General features: G+C 44.3%; 1 protein-coding gene across 3 annotated transcripts in view; it reads left to right on the top strand.

The window, feature by feature from the left end:
* LOC141063508 (interferon-induced, double-stranded RNA-activated protein kinase-like) overlaps positions 1–20,120 on the top strand; it is a 253,146-nt gene that overhangs the window by 145,782 nt on the left and 87,244 nt on the right. For all 3 annotated transcript variants that reach the window (XM_073557589.1, XM_073557588.1, XM_073557590.1), the window contains 3 exons: positions 8,343–8,415; positions 17,123–17,178; positions 17,271–17,336. In XM_073557589.1, coding sequence (XP_073413690.1) covers positions 8,343–8,415; positions 17,123–17,178; positions 17,271–17,336 — 195 coding nt within the window. The remainder of the gene's footprint in view (positions 1–8,342; positions 8,416–17,122; positions 17,179–17,270; positions 17,337–20,120) is intronic.

Raw genomic sequence — 20,120 nt, forward strand, 5'->3', positions numbered from 1 at the left:
CTATTCCTGGGTTAAGGTACTGTCACACTTAGCGATGTACCAGCGATCCCGACCAGCGATATGACGCGGTCAGGATCGCTGGTACATCGCTAAGTGGTCGCTAGTGAGCTGCCACACAGGCAGATCTCACTAGCGACATCGCTGGGGACGGGGATCGCTACTTACCTGTCACACCAGGTGATCCTGCATCCTCCCGCCCGGCTCCACGCTCGTCGCTCGTCCTCACAGCAGGAAGCGCCACAGGAAGCTGACGACGAGAAACAGTCCTGAACGTTCTCGCGCGATCAGCGATAACCAGCCGGGGTGCGGGTCGTAGGTAAGTATCAGACACAGAGATATCGCTAGCAATATCGCTATAACGTCACTAGTTATAGCGATATTGCTAGCGATTTCTCTTAGTGTGACATGCCCTTTAGATTGGTGACCCTTAATATAGGGTTTTCTTTGTCTTTCTGCATTTCACCTAGCATTTCATTTTCCACCGTGAATACCGTGGAGAAGAAGGTGTTTAATAATAAATAATTAATAATAATAATTAGCTTTTTCCTCATCATCTACCACCATACTTTCCTCACAATTTTTTAATGGGCCTACACTTTCACTTTTGATTCTTTTTGTGTAATTAACAGCACCTGTAACTTACCTGTGGCACCTAACAGGTGTTGGCAATAACTAAATCACACTTGCAGCCAGTTGACATGGATTAAAGTTGACTCAACCTCTGTCCTGTGTCCTTGTGTGTACCACATTGAGCATGGAGAAAAGAAAGAAGACCAAAGAACTGTCTGAGGACTTGAGAAACCAAATTGTGAGGAAGCATGAGCAATCTCAAGGCTACAAGTCCATCTCCAAAGACCTGTATGTTCCTGTGTCTACCGTGCGCAGTGTCATCAAGGAGTTTAAAGCCCATGGCACTGTGGCTAACCTCCCTAGATGTGGACGGAAAAGAAAAATTGACATGAGATTTCAACGCAAGATTGTGCGGATGTTGGATAAAGAACAGCGACTAATATCCAAACAAGTTAAAGCTGCCCTGCAGTCCGAGGGTACAACAGTGTCAACCCGTACTATCCGTCGGCATCTGAATGAAAAGGGACTGTATGGTAGGAGACCCAGGAAGACCCCACTTCATACCCCGAGACATAAAAAAGCCAGGCTGGAGTTTGCCAAAACTTACCTGAAAAAGCCTAAAACGTTTTGGAAGAATGTTCTCTGGTCAGATGAGACAAAAGTAGAGCTTTTGGGCAAAGGCATCAACATAGAGTTTACAGGAGAAAAAAACATGGTCCCTACAGTCAAACATGGTGGAGGTTCCCTGATGTTTTGGGGTTGCTTTGTTGCCTCTGACACTGGACTGCTTGACCGTGTGCATGGCATTATGAAGTCTGAAGACTATCAACAAATTTTGCAGCATAATGTAGGGCCCAGTGTGAGAAAGCTGGGTCTCCCTCAGAGGTCATGAGTCTTCCAGCAGGAAAATGACCCAAAACACACTTCAAAAAGCACTAGAAAATGGTTTGAGAGAAAGCACTGGAGACTTCTAAGGTGGCCAGCAATGAGTCCAGACCTGAATCCCATAGAACACCTGTGGAGAGATCTAAAAATGGCAGTTTGGAGAAGGCACCCTTCTAATATCAGGGACCTGGAGCAGTTTGCCAAAGAAGAATGGTCTAAAATTCCAGCAGAGCATTGTAAGAAACTCATTGATGGTTACCGGAAGCGGTTGGTCGCAGTTATTTTGGCTAAAGGTTGTGCAACCAAGTATTAGGCTGAGGGTGCCAATACTTTTGTCTGGCCCATTTTTGGAGTTTTTTTGTGAAATGATCAATGTTTTCTTTTTGCTTCATTCTCTTTTGTGTTTTTTCGTTTAAGACAAATTAAATGAAGATAATAATATCAAAGAATTTGTGTTTGCAATCATTTTCATGGAAGAAACGGTATTATCTGACAGAATTGCAGGGGTGTCAATACTTTTGGCCACAAATGTATTTTTTTAGATAAAGAATTTTTCTCCTTATAGTTTTTTAGAGCTTCAACGGTGCCATCCTGCTTTAGTAGTTTAAATGCTTTCTTTTTACTGTTAATTGCCCCTCTTACTTTTTTGTTTAGCCACATTGGGTTTTTCCTGTTTCTTGTCCTTTTATTCCCACAAGGTATAAACTGCTTACAGTGCCTATTAAGGATGTTCTTAAACATTTCCCATTTATTTTCTGTATTCATATTTCTGAGGACATTGTCCCAGTCAACCAGATTAAGGGCATCTCTAAGCTGGTCAAACTTTGCCTTCCTAAAGTTCAGTGTTTTTGTGACACCCTGACATGTCCCTCTAGCGAAAGACAAGTGAAACTGTACAATATTGTGGTCGCTATTTCCTAGATGCCCAACAACCTGCAGATTTGTTGTTCTGTCAGGTCTGTTAGATAGTATTAGGTCTAAAAGTGCTGCTCCTCTGGTTGGATTCTGCACCAATTGCAAAAGATAATTATTCTTGGCTATTAGCAGAAACCTGTTGCCTTTATGGGTTTCGCAGGTCTCAGTTTCCCAGTTAATATCCGGGTAGTTAAAGTCCCCCATAACAAGGACCTCATTATGGGTTGCATCTTCATCTATCTGCCTTAGTAGTAAACTTTCCATGATTTCTGTTATATTTGGGGGTTTGTAACAGACCCCAAAGAGAATTTAGTTATTATTTTTCCCTCCATGTATTTTGACCCATATGGACTCGACATCCTCATTCCCTTCGCTAATATCTTCCCTTAAAGTGGACTTTAGACAAGACTTTACATAAAGACAAACCCCTCCTCCTCCTCCGATTTTGGGTGAAACCAATTATTGTCAAACTACTATGTTTTCTCTTTTTGACAACCCAAAACATCCAAATGACCCTGATCAAAAGTTCATAATCCCCATTTCTTAATACCATGTATGTCCCCTCTAACATCAATGACTGCTTAGACTGCTTGAAGTCTTTTACGGTAGTTGTGGATGAGGTTCTTTATTCAGCAGTCTATTACTTCTATGTCCGTATTAATAGGTTAGATAGCTCAAAATATGGCAAAACCTTTTTTTTTTTTTTTTTTTTACAAAAACACATTTAGTGAGCGATCGTAGCCAAACTTAAAAAAGCTATATAAATCTGGTAATTTGGTAATCTCATCGACCTGAAGAATAGTCGTCTAATCACTTATGCTGCACAAAAAAGGCATAAAAACTAAATAAGACAAATTCTTGACTTGCTGTTCATGTTTTCATTCTGCCTCCCAAAAATCGCAGTAAGCCCTTGCTAACATGTATCCTGCGCTTTACGCTGAGCACTTACATCGGGGTTTCCATGTAAATCTGTGAAATACATGATTCAGACAGAACCCTCAACGGAAAATTCCCTATAATGAGGCAGATGGAGGACTGTGGACGCCATAGAACCTGTGATACAGCGGTGTCCGTCTTTTAAGTGTGCATAAAAGCGCGGTTGCTGACAGTTTTGTTCACTGCTGCAAAGAAGGACAAGGACAGAGGCCAGACGAAGTCCAAAGTAACTGCTGCCTCATTATAGTTTTTAACACAACCGTCCCAGTTTAATCTAAAAAAGAAAAAAAACTCTTAAATATATTTAAACACACAGAAGGAGAAGTCAATAAACCACCACCAAATGAGTATAATCCTTTAAAAAATTAGTTTATTGAATAAAGCATTAAAACTTTAGACCTAGGAGTACAAAACTACTGGACACCAACCCACAGGGACAAGTGTTACCAATACTGGACTTAATACATATAATATCCAATAATCAGATAAATTAATAGCTTAATATCTCACCATCAGCATAAAATGTAAAATTAGAAAGTGCTATGTGTAAATAAATTTAAACCTTAATCAGATAAAAATAAATAAAGCAGCCAACCACAACGTGCAAAAGTGCTATATAATGATGCTGACTCAGCATATAGTCCTAAATATAGCAGATGGCAAATAGAGCTGGTCAATTTAAACACTAGTAACAAAATACATGAAAAATATACTGTGCAGGCAAAGAAGGAATAAAGGAAAACACATCTAAAAAGTGCAAAGTGCTATGAAAATTGCTGATCTAGCATATAGTCCTGAAACAGATGGCAAAAACACCTATCAATTGAAACAGGTACAAAAAACTAGCAGCAAAAAGGAATAAAAAGTGCACAGTGCAAGCCAAAGATAGTATCGCGTGATTCAAATGAAATGCTGAACCACAACTGGGCTAAATAAGCCTGACAAAAAAGGTAACATATTATCTGACATGAACTTGCTGAAATAGATGCCGGTAATAGATGTCCCCACCGCACTTCTCGTAAAGAACTTCTTCAGGAGGCGTGCCTCATAGTGAATGGATTCATCGAGGGTTTCATCTGAATCACATCAATGGGAGATTGAGATGGAATGAACGATGTAAGTGCTCAGTGTAGAGCACAGGATAATTGATATGTAACCTGCAGTTCAAATTCACCACAGTGAAATTGTCCCTTTGAACTGCAGTGAACTCGCCTTCGCACTGTGAGACTTTCTCCTAGTGCTAGCTGGGATCTCACCAGGGTCACCGCAGTTCAGCCTGGCTGAGAACGCAGCCTTACTGACCAGCAGTAACCTCAATGACGTCACCGATGGTCACTGATACTGCGCTCGTAGCAGCTAATTCATCAGTGGTTCTCAGCCTGGATGGTTGCGTCTTGGCACCGTCCATTAAGAACACTGTTTATTCCCCAGACATGGATTACGGCATGGGACAGAATGACGGACAGGTGAGGGATATTGTTTTTTAAAAAATTTTTTTTACAGAAGAGGATGGATTCAGTGGAATTAGGCATTAGATGAGTATAATTGTTTTTGTTATTTTTAAATAAAAAAGGAAAAGTGTGTTTTGTTTTATTTCAAGTAAAAGACTTTATACTTCTTATAGACGCATCTCCATTACTAATCGGTGGACTTAATGTCACCGAACAATACAAATGTTTCATCAACCCCACAAATATTTCCCCACTTGCCACCGCTGCAGGAAAAGTGGAAAGAGCCGGACAAAGCGCCAGAATTGGCGCATCTAATAGATACGCCATTTATGGGCTGTTACAGGCTGCTATTTTTAGGTTGGGGGGCTCATATCCATGGCCCCTTACCAGCCTGAGAATACCAGCCCCCAGCTCTCTGCTTTAGCTTGGCTGGTTGTAAAAAAAATGGGGGGGATCCAGTGCTGTTTTTTTTTAATTATTTATTTAAATAGTTAAAAAGTATGGCATGAGAACACCTTTTTTGAAAACCAGCTTTTCTGACAGCTGAGGGTTGCAGCCCCCAGCTGTGAGTTTTGCCTGGCTGGTTATCAAAAATACAGAGGAACCCACATTGTGTTTTTTTTTTTTTTTTATAAATTATTTGCAGCACAGGTATGTGTTGATGAATCCTCCCATCAGCCGCTCCTGCTCTCACTGTTATTAGCCGCAGCAGGCGTTGGCTGATGGGAGCAGTAGTCCCATCAGCTGACACCAGTGACTGGAGATAAACTTTATACCTCCGATCACAGCTGCGTGCTCATGCTGTTTTTTTTACAGCGTGAGAACCGCGGTGTCTGACAAGGGGTGACGATTTCACCACCGTTCAGAAGCGGTGTTTGTTGGGCTGTCATGCACTGAATTTTCGTGCCCCCCCCCTCATTCAAGTGAATGGGGTCCTGGCCCGGGTACTGTTCTAGTACCTGAACTTTTGTAAATGTTCGGCTGAACCCACCTGACCTAAACATTGAGTTGTCCGCCCATCTCTAGAGACTCTTCAAATGTGAGATGGCATCCGCAAAGTATTCTAGCGAAAATTGTGCTCCAGAATTCAATTGGCGTTCGTTCCCGAGTCGTGTCGTGTGCCCAAACAAAAAGTTTTCTACCACATATGGGGTATTGGTGTACTCAGGAGAAAATGCACAATTTTTGAGGTTGATTTTTTTTTCTTGTTACCCTTGTGAAAATAAAAAATTGGAGCTGAAGCAAAATTTTTGTGGGAAAAAGTAAAAGTTTCATTTTTTCCTTCGACATTGCTTTAATTTCTCTGAAGCATCTGAAGGGTTAATAAACTTATTGACTGTGGTTTTGTAAATATTGCTAGAAAAATAAGAAATTGCTGATAAACTTTTAACCCTTCTAACTTTCTAGCAAAAAAAAATTGCTTAAACAATGATGCTGATATAGTAGACATGTGAGGAATGTTAATTATTAACTGTTTTGTGTGACATAACTGGTTTAGCCCCTTTCCGATGTTGGGTGTAATAGTACGCCCACGTCGGCCTCCACCGGCACCTTTCCGGGCACATGACAGCTATTCTAAACAGCTGACATGTGCCCGCAACAGCCGCGGATGGAATCGCGATCCACCCATGGCTGTTAACTAGTTAAATGCTGCTGTAAATCTCTGACCACGGCATTTAACTCGCGCTTACTGAAAGCGCGTCGCTAATCCTGCCAATCGGTGACTCCATCACTTGCTTGTGGGTTACCTACCGGTGGGTTGGCATGACAATCAGAGGTCTGTAGCAGACCTCTATGGTTGACTTTGCCAAATTGCTATAGCAAGTGAGCTTTTCTGCTACACACAGGAGATCTGATCTTCGCCTGTGTGTAGCAGAAGAGGAGCAAAGTACTGCAGCTTCTAGACTCCCGCGGAGACTATTGAAGCATGCAAAAAAAAAATTTTTTTTTTTTTTTTTTAAAATATAATAGTTCAAATCACCCCCGTTTTGCCCCATTAAAAAAAAAAAATCAAATATACACATTCTTGGTGTCGCCATGTTCAGAATCGCCCGATCTATCAATATAAAAAAAATTAACCCAATCGCTAAATGTTGTAACAAGAAAAAAATTAAAACTGCCGGAATTACGTTTTTTGGTCGCTGCTACATTGCAATAAAATGCAATAACAATCGATCAAAAGATTGTATCTACACCAAGATGGTATCAACTCAGCGCACAAAAATCCCTCACCCAGCCCCAGATCACGAAAAATGGAGAAGCTACAGGTCTTGGAAAATGGCACCTTTTTTGGGGGGTGTACAGTTTTGAATTTTTTTTCACCACTTAAAAAAGAACATATACATGTTTGGTGTCTGTGAACTCGTAATGACCTGGAGAATCATTATGGCAGGTCATTTTTAGTATTTAATGAACATGGTGGAAAAAAACAAAAATAAAACAAAACTGTGGAATTGTACTTTTATTGCAATTTCACCACACTTGGAATTTTTTTCCCGTTTTCCAGTACACGATAAGTTAAAACCAATGGTGTTATTCAAAAGTACAACTTGACCCGCAAAAAACAAATCCTCACATGGCCATATTGACCAAAAAATAAAAAAGTTATGGCTCTGGGAAGAAGGGGGAGCAAAAAAACAAATTCAAAAACTGAAATTGCCCTGGTCGTTAAGGCGTTAATGGCATAAAATTGTGAAAACATTTTGGCAAAATTCTAATATTTTCAAAAATAAACACAACAAATATTGTCCTAAATTTACCACTAACAGAAAGTACAATGTATATTAGAAGGTGACGGGGTGCTCACTGCTCCAGTCTGGTGCTCAGAGGAAAAATTAGAACATATTATAGAAAAAACCTCGGCACACAGTATTGCATGAATCCAATATTTATTCTTCCAGAAAAACACGTATCGTTGGACCAAGATAATACAGACAAAAAAAAAAATATATCGACGTTTCGGCTATTCAGCCTTTCTCAAGATTTTATCTGCATAAACAGAGGTCCACATATATCACGATTAAGAATCCCTTCACATTCAATTCATATGGGTGATCAGTGAAAAAATCCTTCACCAAAGTGTCCGTCCTTGAGGCATAACGGCAGACGCCAGTGTGAGTTGTGAAGGGATTCTTAATCGTGATATATGTGGACCTCTGTTTATGCAGATAAAATCTTGAGAAAGGCTGAATAGCCGAAACGTCGATATTTTTTTTTTTTGTCTGTATTATCTTGGTCCAACGATACGTGTTTTTCTGGAAGAATAAATATTGGATTCATGCAATACTGTGTGCCGAGGTTTTTTCTATAGAAAGTACAATGTGTCACGAAAAAACATTCTCGGAATCACCGGAATCTGTTAAAGCGTTCCAGAGTTATTACCTCATAAGGTGATAGTGGTCAGAATTGTAAAATTTGGCCTGGTCAGGAAGGTGAAAACAGACTCAGGGATGAAGGGGTTAATCTCTTTTGTGTGATTTTTTTTGCGGGAGGAGGGAAAGGATTTAGCCAACCCCTGCTCAGCAAACCTGTGCTTGCTGCTCTTTATAAGCAGAAATGTACAAATCTGCCTTTCTTATCTTGTAGTTCTGATGATGACTCTTCTTCTCGCGAGCAAAAGACGACAGAACCTTTCCAGTCAGAAAGCAGTGATTCTCAGGTACAGTCTTTTTGGCCGTGCACTTTTTAATCCCCCCCCCCCCCCAAGGCTTCTTTTTATACATACAGTGCAGAAGTATGGAAGAACACACTACTTATAGCATGCTGCAGTCGGTGAAAGAGAAAAGCTAAAATTGCACACACTTTGACAAAGTAACAAAAATGCAATATTTATACTGAGTTTCATGATTTTTACAGCAAAAAATCAGTTAGCCAAAGAGCAAATATATGCAGCATTTTTACAAAAACACAGAAGATGCTCCCCATAAGCTGATTTTCACACAGCCTAATGCTTTATACTGTAAATGATGAATTATATATTTATTGTAGGGATTCGCGCTTCCTGGCATCAGTAAGGGTTCACACAGATATTTGGTTTTAGTGCAAAACATTACGTTTATTTTCCAGTATCAGGGTAAGTTCACACTGGGCATTTTTGCTGCTTTTTTCTGCAGCAAAACCTGATTTCTTGGCAGGAAAGAAGCTGCAGCAAAAACGTAGGTTTAGGTGCGTTGTTTGGTGCGTTTTTTGGGCTATTTTGTGTCTTTGTCCATGGGAAAAGCTGATTGCCCCATGACTTTCCTGCAGACAAAAACGCTGTCAATAATGATACCTGCGGTTTTGCTGCATTTTTGCAACACCCATTCAAGCCAATGGGTGAAAACCGCTGCAAAAATGCTGAAAGAAGTGACATGCTCTTCGTCCAAAAAAAGCAGCAAAGCACAAAATCCTGATGACGCAAAAAACCAATGTGTGTGCATGAGATTTCTGAAATCTCATAGGCTTTGCTGGTACTGTAAAAAGCAGCTGAAAATTAGCATAAAAAAAGCAGCAAAAACGCCCAGTGTGAACATACCCTAAACATTAGCAACGTTCACATGAAAACAAAATAGCCGTATCCCGACTCCAAACGAATGTCAAAGGAAGGTGAAACTGTCCCTTTCTTTATCGCTTCATTGGGTGACACAGATAACCATGGGTGTATGCTCCTGTCGCTAGGAGTCGCTGACACTAGGCAAAAACGAAAAAATAGCTCCTCCCCAGCAGTATACGCCCACCAGCAGGCACTAGGCTACTCAGTTTAAGCTTATTGTCTGTAGGAGGCGGACCTGGATCTGACCCCAGATCCGCAGTTTTTTTCTTTTCAGGTACCCTGTTGTGTTTTATTAATCTCTCTCCCTTGTTTTTCAGGTTCTTCATCTTCAGGGTAACAGGGCGTAATTTCTCACCCTGTTTTCCTGCATTATGCGACTGAGAGAGCAGTGTGGTGTCACACACATCGTCCAGTCTCAGACCCGCAGGCAGGACATAATCCCCTGTCACCTCTATGGGTGTCTCAGGGAGATTTATGGTGGCTGATCCTTTGCCTTTTCCCCTCCTCACCCCTCTCCTCGGAGAGGGCTGAGAGGAAGACGGTGGTCACCAGCGGTGGCCTCCCCCCTTCTAGTAAGGGGTTGACGCCGTCTTCTGCACCATCCGAAGTTGGTGCGAGAAGGAGGATCCCTGTTTTTACAGCGATCCTCCAGTATCCGAGGGCACCCTGATGACATCTTCAGCTGGCAAGTGGACCTGCATCCCCCTGCGGCTGATATGTATACCTTTCCCTCCCTTCCCGCTACCGGGCAGAATGCAAACCGCAGACCACATACTGCAGCAGCTGGCTTCTCCCTCAATTAAGATGCCGGCTTCACAGCGCAGCCCACCATTCACATTTAGCACTCTTTCCTCTTATATCATGCGCCATCTTGTTTCTCTTCCTCCTGTCACAGAGACTCCTGCGTTGGCACGCCCCCCGGGAGGTCCTCCAATCAGCGAGGCACCCTTTCCTGCCTGCCCAGCCCATTCTTCTGGCTTGACACTCCCCTGACGCGTCTAGCCAATTACATTCCTACTTTCTTCTTTGACGGCCGGTTTCTTTCCCCGGCCACACCCCGCACTCTGCAGCGTTACTCGCCAGCCTATCAGAGGCAGGGACACGCCTTCCAGCACCATTTTGCTGTGGCCTATTCCCCTACTGCCAGCCAAATGTTCTTCTCACCCGGTGCTCCAGCCAACCTCATTCAGGCTTTTACTTCTCCATGTAAATTGACCGCACCCACCATAGGCAGCTCAGGTCGACCCGCGGCCATCTTAAACCCTGTATGCACCACGCTGTTCATATACTGCGGACTTCTGAAGGGGGACACTGGAACCATCGGTCTTTGGCTGCATCGCTGGCAGCCCCTTCCCTGTCCCTTTTTACGCTATTGCACTCCTCAGCAGCATAGCTCTAGCACTCTTCACCAGTATACCTCTCATTAGCAGCATCAACAGACCCAACTTATGCCCAACTCTGCAGGGGCTTCTGGTCTTCCCTCTAAACCCACTGTGATACATTACACCTGCACCCGCTGCAAGAGAAAGTGGTCCTCAGGTCAGTCGTCCCCCCTGCCCATCCTGCAGTCCTTCCACCATGTCTGCCCCACAGGATCACTCTAATGCCCGGGATGAGAGCACACCACTCCCTCCAGAGTGGACTGTTGCCATGTCTGTCGGTCTCGGACCTGGTTAAAATATCCCAGTCCCTCTGGAACGTTTTCCGAACATATCTGCCGCCGCCAGTGCTCCGAACGCCTCACAGGGTGATTTGCACGCACATGATCATGATCATGACCTTCGCAGGGACAGGTCGGGAAAGGAGTCAAGGAAATGGACTCTCCCTAGCTAATCATCCAGTTCCCCTGGCCCCTCTACTCTTCCCAGGGCTCCTATCTCTCCCCATTCCCCCTCTTCGGAGGAAGCGTTTGGGTCAGAACTGGACTCCCAGTCTGGGTCTGACTCTGATTCAGACCATGAAAAATGAGGATGAATTAACTCATAGAGAACAACATCCAACACTGCGGAGACACCATCACATGTTTCTCAACGCATTGATGCTAGAGCATTGCCCCCATCCCTTATGGGAAATATGCAAAAACATGTACTGTAAATCAAGAGCCGCGGAGACACCATCACATGTTTCTCAACGCAAGTAATGATTAGCCAGGTCTTTCACTGGGATGGAACAACCACGGGAAGGGCAGACTCCAATGAAGGAAACCACCTATGCCAAAACATGGTATCCATCCACACACAGCTGTCTCGGGGTATTGCCCCTCATCAGTGTGGAGTAGGAAACTGGCTAGTAGGAGCAATGCCTAGTAAAAGACAGTGAAAAATGAGGATGAATGAACTCAGAGATCAATATCCAACACTGCGGAGACACCATCACATGTTTCTCAACGCAGTGATGCCAGAGCATTGCCCCCATCCCTTATGGGAAATATGCAAAAACATGTAAATCAAGAGCCGCGGAGACACCATCACATGTTTCTCAACGCAAGCAATGACTAGCCAGGTCTTTCACCGGGAAGGAACAACCACGGGAAGGGCAGTCTCCAATGAAGGAAACCACCTATGCCAAAACATGGTATCCATCCACAGACAGCTGTTTTGGGGTATTGCCCCTCATCAGTGTGGAGTAGGAAACTGGCTAGTAGGAGCAATGCCTAGTAAAAGACTGTGAAAATTGAGGATGAATGAACTCATCCACACTGATGAGGGGCAATACCCCGAAACAGCTGTCTGTGGATGGATACCATGTTTTGGCATAGGTGGTTTCCTTCATTGGAGACTGCCCTTCCCGTGGTTGTTCCTTCCCGGTGAAAGACCTGGCTAGTCATTGCTTGCGTTGAGAAACATGTGATGGTGTCTCCGCGGCTCTTGATTTACATGTTTTTGCATATTTCCCATAAGGGATGGGGGCAATGCTCTAGCATCACTGCGTTGAGAAACATGTGATGGTGTCTCCGCAGTGTTGGATGTTGATCTCTATGAGTTCATTCATCCTCATTTTTCACAGTCTTTTACTAGGCATTGCTCCTACTAGCCAGTTTCCTACTCCACACTGATGAGGGGCAATACCCCGAAACAACTGTCTGTGGATGTATACCATGTTTTGGCATAGGTGGTTTCCTTCATTGGAGACTGCCCTTCCCGTAGTTGTTCCTTCCTGGTGAAAGACCTGGCTAGTCATTGCTTGCGTTGAGAAACATGTGATGGTGTCTCCGCGGCTCTTGATTTATCTGATTCAGACCAGACTTCCAAAATACAAGACATGGTCGATAACCTTATCTTAGCTATCACTCAAACCCTCAAACTAAAAGAGGGCAAGGTTCCCACTCCAGAACACTGTCGCCTTTAAACGGGTAAAACACCCTCCTCGGGCCTTTCCCAAACATAAAGAGTTTGAGGCGACCATGTCCAAACACTGGGAGCACCCTGAAAAGCATTTCCCAGGAAGGAGACAGTTAGATATATTGTATCCCTTTAGCCCAGACCTTACAGGTAAATGGGCAGAATCTCCAAAAGTGGACCCGCCTGTCTCTCGCCTGGCCTCAAAGACAGTTCTGTCCCTTCCGGATAGTGCATCTCTCAAAGACACCACGGATAGGCAAATTGAGTCCTTGGCCAAATCTGCCCTTGAAGCGACTGGTGCTTCTCTCTATCCCAGTATCGCTTCCACCTGGGTGGCGAAGTCTATTTCTGCCTAAGCTAAAATCCTCCGCAAGGGCATTGTAGCTGCAGCTCCATTGGAAGAACTCACAGACTTGGCAGATCAAATAGCTCGCGCTGGCAAATATCTTCTGGCAGCTTCCTTGGATGCGGCAGGCTGTTCCACCAGGGCAAGCAGCAATATTATTGCTATACGCCGCATCCTATAGTTAAAAGCATGGTTTGCTGATCCTAACTCTAAAAAAATCTCTCCCCAGCCTGGCTTTCCAGGGATCCACGCTCTTCGTGTCCAAACTAGACCAAATATTTTTAGACGCCACCGGGGGAATGAGCACGTCTCTTCCCCAGTCTAAACCCAAAGGTCCCTTCAGTAGGAAAGGGCCCCAGCCCTTCCGCTCCTTTCGACCTTTCTCTTCTTCAGGGACTTCCTCCCAGCAGGACCCCTCGTCCATCCCAAGGGAAAGAAGGAAACCATCCTTCAAACCGGCACCTCACTGGAGACCAAAGGGACGTTCCTCAAAGCCCTCTGGATCCCGCTCCCATAGGTTTTCCTCCAAATGACGGGGTGGGAGGATGCCTTCTTCTTTTCAGAGACGCATGGCTGTCAGCGGTCAGTGACACCTGGTCCAGGGAGATAATCACGTCTGGTTACAAGATCGACTTTTCTTCCATATCAGGAAGACGATTCATTCTCTCTCACCAGTCAAAGAGTCCTGGTCAGGCCTCAGGGGTCCTTCAGGCGGTTTCTTCTCTCCTACACTCAAGTGTAATCGTGCCAGTGCCTCCAAACAAGCGATTTTCAGGGTTCTACTCTAATCTGTTCATAGTCCCAAAAAAAGACGGGTCTGTCCATCCAATCCTGGACCTCAAGTGGTTGAACTGTCACATTCGGACCCGGCATTTCAGGATGGAGTCCCTACATTCGGTGTTCACCTCTATGGAGCCGGGGGAGTTTCTATACTCTGTAGACATTCAGGATGCTTATCTGCACATTCCTGTTTGTGTGCAGCATCAGAGATTCCTTTGGTTCATGATCCAGGAGCATCACTATCAATTCACGCCACACCTTTCGGCCTGGCGTCTGCCGCAAGGGTCTTCACGAGGGTCATGGCAGCGGTCATGGCCATCCTCTGCTCCAGGGGGATTTTGATAATCCCTTACCTGGACGATCTCCTGATCAAAGGACCAGAGTCTTCAGATCACCCTGGACACTCTGGCCCATCTCGGCTGGATAGTCAACAAGGAGAAATCTTCCCTCCTTCCATCTAAGCGCCTGGTGTTTCTGGATATGGAGTTCGATATGGCTCAGGCACGCGTCTTCCTTCCGAAGCAGAAGTTTGTGTCTCTACGTCAGGGAATTCACTCTCTAAGGCATCCATTCCCTCTCCCCTTATGATCTTTCATATGGGTACTGGGGAAGATGGTTGTTGCCATGGAAGCCGTCCCTTAAGCCCAGTTTCACTCCGTTCCTCTTCAGCAGGCTCTCTTGTCGGCTTGGAACAAGTCTCCTGTCCCCTTGGACCGACCGGTCCTTCTGCCCCTCAAAGTCAGACAATCACTGACTTGGTAGACACTATCCACCTCCGTCCTTTCTCCCTGTCCGGTGGCAGGTCATCACCACCGACGCCAGTCTCCTCGGTTGAGGAGCTGTCTTCCTTCATCACACAGTGCAGGGTCGCTGGAACGCTTAAGAAACTCTTCTCCCCATCAATCTCCTGGAGATCAGGGCAATCTTGCTTGCTCTTCTCCGCTGGCAACCTCTGCTCACAGGTAAGCCGGTCCGCATTCAGTCAGACAACGCCACGGCCGTGGCGTACATAAACCACCAAGGCAGAACTCGCAGTAAACAGGCCATGTCAGAAGTGACGAAGATCCTGCGATGGGTGGAATGTCATGTCCCAACCATTTCGGCTGGTCACATCCTGGGTGGGAAAATTGGGAAGCCGATTTTCTGAGCCATCATGGCATCACGTCAGGCGAGTGGTTGCTCAACCCCGCCGTCTTTGACCCAAATACGTCAGAAATGGGGCACCCTGGACGTTGACCTCATGGCTTCCCGGGAGAACCTCAAAGTCCCTCTGTTCGTAGCCAGGTCCCGGGACCCAAGGGCCTTAGGCTGCGACGCCCTGGTGATTCCATGGTCCCAGTTTCACCTCCCCTATTTTTTTCTGCCTCTTCCAGTTCTTCTCATCACTCCAGACTGGCCGAGACGGGCCTGATATGCGGAGCTCGTGAATATGCTCGCGGACGTTCCCTGGAGGCTTCCAGACCGTCCAGACCATCTCTCGCAAGGCCCCCTCTTCCACCCGAGTTCTCTGTCTCTGAGTATAATGGCATGGCCATTGAGGCCACAGTCCTAAAAGAGGCCGGTTTCTCTTTCAGGCTCATCCAGACCATGATTAAGGTGAGGAAACCAGCATCCTCACGTATCTACCACAGATGTTGGAAGGCCTTTTTTCGGTGGTGCGAAGATAACGGCTTGTTTCCGATGTCTTTTTCCCTCACGTCCATCCTCGGTTTTCTTCAAGCGGGTCTCGATTCACACCTATCGTCCAGTACCCTCAAAGTTCAGGTATCCGCTCTGTCAGTCCTCTTCCAGAGAGATTTTGTTTCCCTTCCTCAGTTAAATACCTTCATTCAGGGGGTCGCCCATCTGGCGCCTCCTTACCATCCTCCCGTAGATCCATGGGATCTCAATCTTGTTCTCGATGTTCTTCAACGGGGTCCCTTTGAGCCCATGCAAGAAATCTCGCTCTCTCTCCTGTCTTGGAAGGTGGCCTTTCTAATCGCCATTACATCTGTCAGGAGAGTATCCGAGCTAGCGGCACTGTCGTGTCGTTCTCCTTTCCTGATTCTGCACCAGGACAAGGTAGTCCTTCGTCCTGTTCCTTCCTTCTTGCCCAAGGTGGTTTCTTCCTTTCACATCAATGAAGACATCATCCTTCCCTCTCTATATCCTTCTCCTGTTCATCCACTGGAAAAGTCCCTCCACAAACTGGATTTAGTCAGATCCATTCAAGTCTACTTTTCTAGGACTTCTTTTCGTCAGTCCGATTTCCTGCTTGTCATCTCTGAAGGTCAGCGAAAGGGGCTCCAGGCCTCTAAGTCCACGATTGGCCGTTGGATTCACTCGGCAATACTGGAGGCATACCGTGTTCGGGGCAAACGACCTCCTCCACCCGGGCTGTGGGTGCTTCCTGGGCCGTTCTGCAAGGCCGCAACCTGGTCGTCTCTACACACCTTCACAAGGTTCTACAAGGTTAATACCCATGTCTTGGCTGATGCAGGCCTGGGTAGGAAGGTTCTGCAGGTAGCGGTTTCTCACCAGCCAACCTAGGTTCCTTTCTCCTTGCTTATATTTTCCTTTTCTCCACCCTTGGGACTTCTTTTGGATGTCCCATGGTTATCTGTGTCCCCCAATGAAGCGATAAAGAAAGAGGGATTTTTGGTACTTCGTAAAATATCTTTCTTGGAGCCTTCATTGGGGGACATAGCACCCTCTCTGATTGTTTGTATAGTGGTTGGCCTACATTCTGTTGTTTGGAGTTGTTACATATGTTTGTACAGTTGTTGGCCTACATGCTGTTGTTTTGAGTTGTTACACATATGGTTGCTTCTACTGCTTTAACACCAACTGAGCAGCCTAGTGCCTGTTAGTGTGTGTATACTGCTGGGGAGGAGCTATTTTTTCCTTTTTGCCTAGTGTCAGCGCCTCCTAGCGACGGCAGCATACACCCATGGTTATCTGTGTCCCCCAATGAAGGCTCCAAGAAAGAGATTTTACAAGAAGTACCAAAAATACCTATTTTCTGGGTAGGCAAGATATAACACTGTCTCTCACAAATTAGCAGTCCATGCACTGCCTCCAGCTAAGGCGGCTCAGCTACAATGAGGAAGCTGTATCTTCCACACGTTGCCTAAAATGGCTATTGTCTATAGCTACCCGTGATGGTTGGAGCCTGAACAATCTCCTCTTGGAGAGAGTCTGACTTTTGTCCCATTGTAGCTGGAACACCAATTCATGATGCTCAGCTGGCTGTCCAATAAGTTATCACAAGGCCCGGCTCTAGACCTAGCTAGACAGGTGTACGTAATGGACCTCCAGTGCTAAGATTTACAGTAACTCTGTGCTACCTGTTATATACGTATACATATATAGATGCTATTTTATTTAGATCACATTTCGCTCATCAGCCGGTGGGACACCATCAGGACCAGTCAGAACTTCAAGGTAAGCCCACCTCCTCACTTTTTATTTAAATTAACTAAGTAGTAAAACAAATTTTCCATATAATAATATAGAAATGTTTTCTTTTCTTATAGACGTATTGAGTTAGCAGCCAAGTTCACAAACCCTGAGCCTGCACATGATGTGACCACTGACAAAATGTAAGTTAAATGATATCTTTGTTAAAAACTTTTGTGTACTTTTTTTGGTTAACCCCTTAATGTCCAATGACGGACACAGTCCGTCATCAGACATCTCCCCTGCTTTGATGAGGGCTCCGGCGCTGAGCCCGCATCAAAGCCGGGACATGTCAGCTGTTATGAACAACTGACATGTGCCCGCAATAGGCGCGAGCGGAATCGCCGTCCGCCCGCGCCTATTAACTAGTTAAATCCCGCTGTCAAAGCTTACAGCGGGCATTTAAATAGCATTTCCGGCCGCCGGGCCGGAAATGACTTCATCGCTGACCCCGTCACGTGATCGGGGGTTGGCGTCATGTTGCCTGGACAACCAGAGGTCTCTGAGACCTCTATGGTTGTTCCAGGCATATGGCTTTCAGTGCCACCCGGTGGTCGGCGCTGAAAGCACAGCAGTAAATCTGCTACATATGGGTGATCATCATCGCCCATATGTAGCAGAGCTGATTGGGTTGCGCATACTTCTAGCCTCCTATGGAGGCTATTGAAGCATGCCAAAAGTAAAAAAAAAAAAAAAAGTTTAAAAATAAAAAAAATTTAAAAAAACCTAAAAGTTTAAATCAACCCCCTTTCGCCCCAATCAAAATAAAACAGTAAAAAACAAATCCCACATACACATATTAGGTATCACCGCGTTCAGAATCGCCCGATCTATCAATAAAAAAAGCATTAACCCGATCTCTAAACGGCGTCGAGAGAAAAAAATTCAAAACGCCAGAATTAGGTTTTTTTGTTCGCCAAGACATTGCATTAAAATGCAATAACGGGCGATCAAAAGAACGTATCTGAACAAAAGTGGTATCATTAAATCCGCCAGCCCGGCACGGAAAAAATAAGCCCTCACCCGACCCCAGATCATGAAAAATGGAGATGCTACGGGTCTCGGAAAATTGTGCAATTTTTTTTTTTTTTTTTTTTTTTTAGCAAACTTTGAAATTTTTTTTCACCACTTAGATAAGAGGACATAGACATGTTTGGTGTCTATGAACTCGTAATGACCTGGCTAATCATAATGGCAGGTCAGATTTAGCATCTAGTGAACCTAGCAAAAAAGCCAAGCAAAAAACAAGTGTGGGATTGCACTTTTTTTGCAATTTCACCGCACTTGGAATTTTTTTCCTGTTTTCGAGTACACGACATGGTAAAACCAATGGTGTCATTTAAAAGCACAACTTGTCCCGCAAAAAATAAGCCCTCACATGGCCATATAGACGGAAAAGTAAAAATGTTATGGCTCTGGAAAGAAGGGGAGGGAAAAATGAAAATGCAAAATCAAAAATACCCCTGATCGTTAAGGGGTTAAATATTTGTGCAATTGGATTTCACAAAAAAAAGACTTCCCCAGTTGTCTTCTATAGCCTCTGAGTTGTGCTGTGCACTGGTTCTGGCCAGAGAGTTTATAAGTCTTTATCTTTCTTATTCTAAGCTCCTCTCAGCTGATTTATGATGACATGAAAGCTGAACGCTGTTGTCATAAAGCAGCTGTCACCCTATTCTCCGTTCTACAACTGATCTAAGACAAACATCCTCCATAATCCAAACCTCCCATTTCCATCTCCAAGACTTCTCTTATGTTGCGCCAGTTTTCTGGAATGCACTATTCCAGACAATCCAATTAATTCCTAGCTGCTACCTATTTAAGCATGCTTTAAAAGCACATCTTTTTAGAAAGGCCTATCACCTCACTTCACTAATCTAACTCTTCGCTGTTCCCTCTTTCTAAATTTTCCTCAGAATCTGGTCCCACATATTAATTTCCTATTTCACTCCACATCCTCCATGCACTCATTAGTACCTTGTATCTGTACTTCTACAGACACTGGCTGGTGACCGAATCATGCTGCTTTATTTGAATGTCATTATTTATTATACCGATGGCTGGACAATACATGACCTTTTTACCTATTGTGCCCCTCTATATCCTTATAGATTGTAAGCTTATGATATATAACCTAAAGATGAATACAAAGTATCCATAAACCACTTACACCAGAAAATAAAAATAAATTTTATTGAACATAAATTTAAAAACCATATATCACAAAAAATAAAGGACATATGCATGAGGTTTTTAACCAGGAGGATATGCCAAATATAGAAAAAATGCAGTGGTGGTGAGTAAAAAAAATGTATTATAAGGCAATAGTACCACATCGGACCCAATTATAGATCATCTAATAATCTAATCCTATAGTTGCAAACAGACATTTCAAAAATGTACTGTATCTTTCAGACTATAAAACGCATTTTTTCCCCAAAAATTTTTGGGGGAAAATGGGGGTGCGTCTTATAGTCGGAATTTGCTTACAGTTAGCGTGGTGGCAGCAGTAGTCGGGCGATTCTTCCAGTGGCCCGAGGCTGCAGGGTGATGATCTCGCTCCCATTCCAGCCTGGTGCAGCAGTTTCTTTTTTGAATCAGATCTTTTTTATTAAACATTCAGGAATCAATACAGAAAGAATATGACATCTTATATAGCTAGTAAAATTTACATTGAGAGCAAATATTATTTAAAGGGTAAAACTCTTCCTGTGTAAGAATAAATAAAAAGAAGAAATCTCAAAACACAGATATTTGCATAAAATTGAGCCTATAAACAACATGGCTCCACAAATAAACAAAAATCAAAATTATACATCAGTGCCTCATTTCAGCGGGAAAACCATCCCCGCCAGCCGCGCCACTCCGCATCATATTTCGCCCCCCCCGCCCCCCACGGATATCAGGTCCAATCCACCCCAGCTCCCTCC

This window comes from Dendrobates tinctorius, unplaced genomic scaffold (assembly GCF_039654945.1).
Source record: "Dendrobates tinctorius isolate UK_male_01 unplaced genomic scaffold, ASM3965494v1 ptg000250l, whole genome shotgun sequence".
Classification (NCBI taxonomy): domain Eukaryota; kingdom Metazoa; phylum Chordata; class Amphibia; order Anura; family Dendrobatidae; genus Dendrobates; species Dendrobates tinctorius.